The sequence below is a fragment of the Stegastes partitus genome, unplaced genomic scaffold, assembly GCF_000690725.1.
Source record: "Stegastes partitus isolate 25-593 unplaced genomic scaffold, Stegastes_partitus-1.0.2 Scaffold140, whole genome shotgun sequence".
NCBI lineage: Eukaryota > Metazoa > Chordata > Actinopteri > Pomacentridae > Stegastes > Stegastes partitus.
Window position 1 is genome coordinate 572,088 of NW_007577871.1, and position 5,942 is coordinate 578,029.

Here is a 5,942-nt window from a genome sequence, read left to right on the forward strand (position 1 = left end):
ATAGGACAAATGGTATAAAGTTGTTAGCTGTACCTTTACACCCAGTGTTCAGATACCAACCCCCCCAAAAACAGTTAAATTAACACTTTTGAAATGTCTACATGGATCCACACCACAAACTGTTAATTGAACTCTTTTTGAGGGGTCGGTATCTTTACACTATTTACTAAACAAGTGTTAAGCATTAACTCTCTTAAGACACTTTTTGTCAACTTTAAATCAGTGTTAAGCCAACAATAGCATTGTAAGGTGTAACGGCTCTTGTGAATGACTAAAAATAACTGAAAAAATGGCAAAAATAATAATAATATTACATTTTATTTGAGTACAAGCGCTTTACATGACACCCAAGGACACTTTACAAAACAAATGCAATAAGTATCAAATTACAGAAACAAAAAACAAGGTAATAAATTAGGGTACAAACAGACAAAGCAGCTGCATTAAGGTGGGATGAGCAGTCCTAAACAGGTGAGTTTTGAATTTGGCTTTAAACAGGGTGAAATAATTAATGTTCCTGAATTCAAGTGGTAGTGAGTTCCATTAAACGGGCGGAGGGGACAGACAAATGGAGAGAGGAGGAGGATCTGAGGGAGTGAGAAAGAAATGAAGCTTTTGTAATTATACTTGGAGTAAACATTCCCAGAGGCACACGTTATGTTCCCCCAGCTGCTTCTACAAAATAATGTTGATATTGTAGTCTGACTCACCAAAATAACATTGTGCTGTATGGATGCGGTTAGCATTACTGTTCGATGTTAGCCAGCGCTAATACTAACTTATTGCTAACAGCCCACAACCAAAAGACTTCATAAATTACTGTTATTTTAGCTTTTGAACAGCTCAGTAGGAAAACGGTCTTATAGAACTTTATTATATCTGCGGTGTTTGCTATCAAATGTAGAGTTTTATCGGTGGCCATGTGACAGTGTGAATGTGACTTATACCAAAAACACCAGGTGTCGGAGGCGATATATTCATATCAACATAATATTAACATAACTTAATTCACTTACTGAAAAATGCAAAGAAGAAGTAATAGTGACCGTAAAAAAAAAAAATTCATTTCTAAGGCTATAAAAATGTTCCGGAATGAGCTATCAATGTATTTGCAGCAGATATGGAAACAATAAAGGGTCTCAATGAAATATGTGCAGTATCGCATGATTACTGTAAATTGTCACATGACCAGAGCTGTTTACTTCCTGTTTGTGCCAAGAGAAGAGGATGGCAGCAAGAAAGCTCCCAAACAAAAGGTTGCTACAGCATGTTAACATAAAGATAGGACATAGATTTTTGGTACACATCATGTTTAAGGTGTCTAGTATTGATATATATTTTTTCAATTACTCCACTTTGCTTAATGTGGCCATACAACTCACAAACATGTCACCGGCAACAATAGTGACCGGTGGGATAACCCATTGTATCTGCATGCTAATACACATAGGCTAACTGTTCTACTTTTACTTTCTGCTGCTACCTAACTTTCTACCTAATTTTACACATGGACACACACATACACAGAAACACACACACACACACGGACCCAGGGAAGACTAGCTAGCTAGCTACCAAACTTTCTGCTGTGTTTTCTTTTAGATTTACTGTGAGTCAAGTTCTTGAGACCAAGGGAAAGCAACTGAATCTAAGTATGGATGGGCTCCTCACCTTCTATGGGATCCTAATTGCAAGTGGATACGGCTCTGTCACAAGAAGACACATGTACTGGTCAGTTGACAATGATGTACACAATGAGATCATTTCAGGTGCAATGCGGAGAAACCGCTTTGATGATATAATGGCCTCAGTTCATGTGGTCGATAACACCAAGATCACTGATGACCCATTTTTTAAGGTTAGACCTATCTTCTCTGAGCTCAATCAGTCTTATAAAATCATGCCCTTTCAGGAATGGCTGTCAGTGGATGTGAGCATGATCCCATACTACGGCTGACATGTATGTAAACAATTCATCAAAGGCAAACCAATTCACTTTGGTTACAATGTATGGAGCCTCACCTCGTCCAGTGGTTACATGTACCATATGGAACCATATTGTGGAACGCACACTCTCCTCCCAGAGACAGGGTTGAGTCAGGGACCCAGCGTTATCATAGGTTTAGCAGAGCAAGCTCAGGTGTCTCAAGGTTGCAAGTTCTTCCATGACAACCTCTTTACCACTCTTTCACTCATGGATGAAATGACAAAAAGAGGATATGGGAGCTCTGGAACCATGAGGCAGAACCGCCTGTTTGATGTCCCATTCACACCACTGACTGCCTTCATGAAGTTACCCAGGGGAACCTCTAAAGTTCTGTGCCAAGGAGAGAAGCTCCTGGTCCGTTGGAAAGACAATAGCATTGTCACAGTGGCAACAAACATGGAAGAAAAATACAGTGAGACCTCTGTCAAGAGATGGAACAGGCATCGACGTGTCTTTGACAACGTCCAACAACCAAAATGCATCAGCCGATACAATGAGCACATGGGTAGTGTAGACCTTCACAACCTACAGGTTTCACGATACTATGTCTCAGTCAGGTCAAAGAAGTGGTGGTGGCCCATCTTTGCATGGTCTATCAACAGTGCTCTTGTAAATAGCCATCTCTTTTACAGAGATATTATTGGAGGGACCCTCGACCTGCTCATCTTCTCACAAATAGTCTCGCAGTCTCTTCTGCAAAGGTTAGGAACAAAGCCACTGAGCCATGAAAGGAGATCTCTACTGAGTGCTACCGTTGAAGATCAGGCAAAATACGACAAAGCTTCCCACTGGCCAATTAACACGATGCACTGGTTCCAGAGATGTCGCCATTGTGAGAAACGCACTACCTATGCATGTGAGAAATGCAAAGTACCACTGCACATTGAGTGCTTCAAGCTGTACCATGGAGTGTAGAAGAAAAACAGGAAAGACAGGAGAATGCAGTCAGACATAGAGTTCACACACACACACACACACACACACACACACACACACAAGTGGTTGCATGCAGTTACAAACAAACAGTAGTTTGGAGTCTGGGAAGAGAAGCTGGGGAAAAAAACCCCAAAATGTCCTAAATGTTCCAGGTAAAGATGTTATTTTTTAATCATTCAAGGCATCTCTTTGTTCTTTGTTCTACAACCTATTTTGTTTTGTAGTTGTTCAGTCAGTCAGTCAGTGTAGGCATATACTTGAAAGCATGTTACCATGCTACCTCTATCCTAAATGTTTACCTTCATGTTTAGTGTGTTCAATGTATACTGCACTAAAAATGAATGTGTTCAAATGAATTTTACACTAAAAATGAACGTTTTCAAATGAATGTTGCACTAAAGTAAGTTGCACTAAAGTTACAATGTTGAAATACATTGATGATTGTTGTTTTTTGTCTTAACCTCAACATTCATAACGGGGCTCCCAGTATTCATATTGCTAGCCAATAGTATAAGGCTTATAGGTAAAATATTCATACTACAATGAGAGCACATTTAGAGGCAATATATACGGATTTTTTACACTCACACGCACACACACACACACACACACACACACACACACACACACACACACACACACTGCACAGGTCAATTCGACCTATATTCAGTCTGTCCAATGGTTGATACAACACACTTTTTCACACACTTTTCCATGAAAATTTCGAAAAAATTATGATTGATTGTTTCAAAGGGATATTAATGACACATGATTTGGATATTTTTATGTCTGGGAAAAATTTGGGAAAAAATGGGTTAACAAGCTCAAACACAATTTTCAGACTCCTTCGGTTCAGCTTTAGTTAAGATGTTCAGTTCGTGAGACCAAGGGGCGAAGTTGACCAAGACCAAGTACACTGGTAGAGTCTTGGTCAGGTTTAGAGTTCAGAGTGAAACGTTCGGAGTTAATGTTACAACAATAACACTTGCAGATTTGATCTAAAGACACTCGGCTTTGACACTCTGTTATGACACCAACTACTTGTCCACTCAGAGTTAAATATAAGGGGTTTGACTCTATCTAGAGTAAAACTAACTCTACTCTTGCTCAAATTTCACCAACACCCGAAATTTAACTCTTCAATTTGCTGTGCAGGGCAAAGATAAGGAATACCCCGGACAGGTCGTAAGTCGATTGCAGGGCTACACTTAGAGACAGACAATCAAGTGTACTCACATTCACATCACCCAATTTTGAATTTTAAAGAGGAAGCCAGAGAACATGCATGCAGAAAGATCCCGAGTGTCCTAACAGGGATACAAGCTGGGGATCTTCTAGCTGTGAGGCGACGGTGCCAACCACCAAGCCACCTTGCAGTCCCTATGATGGAATCAGTTTTCTCTTTTAATAAACTATTCACAGCTGTGTGTGTGTGTGTGTGTGTGTGTGTGTGTGTGTCCGCACGCGTGCACATGAAGACATGCTAGGTCAGAAACTAGAGTTTCTGATATGTCTCTGCATATGTCGATATATTTACAATCAATTCAGTATAATTTGTTGGTAAAATAATGATGCCAGGCTAGAAAAGAGGATTGTAGGTTGGCACACAAGACTCTGCCCATGTGTGAAGCATAACTGACGTCAACTTAGCAGTGTGGTGACAACAACAACCTAACAGCCTTATGTAGAAATCAAATCAATAACATTGATGAAAGTTAATCAATCCTATGCTTAGCCATGCATTGCTCTGTCAAAGTATGCCTTATTACCAGTCCATGAATTTGTTGCTTGTGGAATTAGCTGACTGACTTTGTGCTTTAGGTGCTGGTGCTTACCAAACTAGTTGACAGTCACGGGACATACTTAGCTACCAAGGAATTTGCAGGAGGCTTTAGCTTCGCTGACATGGGAGAAGAGGTCAGAAAGGGGTTTTTTGTTGACCTGATCAGGAGGGTAGTCCAGGTGATATTAGAATACATTGCAGGAAGTGACTGAATACGACCATTTATCTTTAAAAGCAAAAGTTCAGTTTCAATCATACAACAGAATTAATTTATCTTTTGGAACTTCTTAAGCAGACCTACACTGGTTAGTTGTGTGTCTCTCCAGGTGGGCGTGCAGGGGCAGGCGTGTGTGGTGTGGACGGCTGCAGCGACTGCTGATTCCCATTCACGTAGATTAGTATTCTGATTCCTGTTTATCTATTTAGTGTGTGGTGTCAGTGTTTAGTTCTTGTTTTCAGGCATTTACTCTTATTAGCCCTTGGTGTCAGTTTTGAAAATGAAGTTCCTGTTACCTTTGACCTAGTTTCCGTTTCCTGTAAATATTGTAACCTCGGTTGTGTACAAGTCCAACCTCTGTTCAGGGCATGTCCAGCCCAAGAAGATAAAGATCATTCCGGATATCGGGGCTCCTTCTAATAGAGCGAGAGCTTTGTCACTCCAAGCCCAGCGCTGCCTAACTTTACCTGTGACCTAAATAAATTCTACATATGTGAACTGAAGATTTCTCCGGTTTGTTCTTGGGCTTCCAACTAATGAATCGGTTTCACAATTTTGGTGCCGAGACCCGGATTGGTTGATTCTGAGACTGCATCCAATTGAGGACTGCCAGAGTTCATTGGAGGTGACTCTTTTTTAGACAATTACATGCGCCTGAAACAAAAAGGTGAGCAGAAAACCTCTACTTGAAATTTCTGCACATGGGGCATACTAAAAGAAATTGTATGTATTGTATTGTATTAATCTCTGGTCACTAAAAGCATAGTAATTTTCTTTTGGTGAATGATTAATGATTGTTTAATTTTTAAATTTTCTAAATTTTTTTTTTTTACTGAAATGGTCACATGTAAAGTGTAAAACATATAGTCTCATGTGAGGGAAAGTCTTATAAGTGTCCCAGTTAGTGAAATCTTCTATCAATTCCGGGGATTAGCTCAATGAGAAATAATTCCAGGGATTGGCCTGATGAATAGATAAATACTGGGAAGTGGCTCAAAGACTCTCGTTGAGCGGATGAG

General features: G+C 40.0%; 1 protein-coding gene across 1 annotated transcript in view; it reads right to left on the reverse strand.

Moving 5' to 3' along the window:
* Positions 1-721, reverse strand: part of gal3st2 (galactose-3-O-sulfotransferase 2) — a 23,948-nt gene extending 23,227 nt beyond the window's left edge. Inside the window, exon 1 of the mRNA XM_008278982.1 lies at positions 711-721. Coding sequence (XP_008277204.1) covers positions 711-721 — 11 coding nt within the window. The remainder of the gene's footprint in view (positions 1-710) is intronic.
* Between the last annotated feature and the right edge of the window lie 5,221 nt (positions 722-5,942).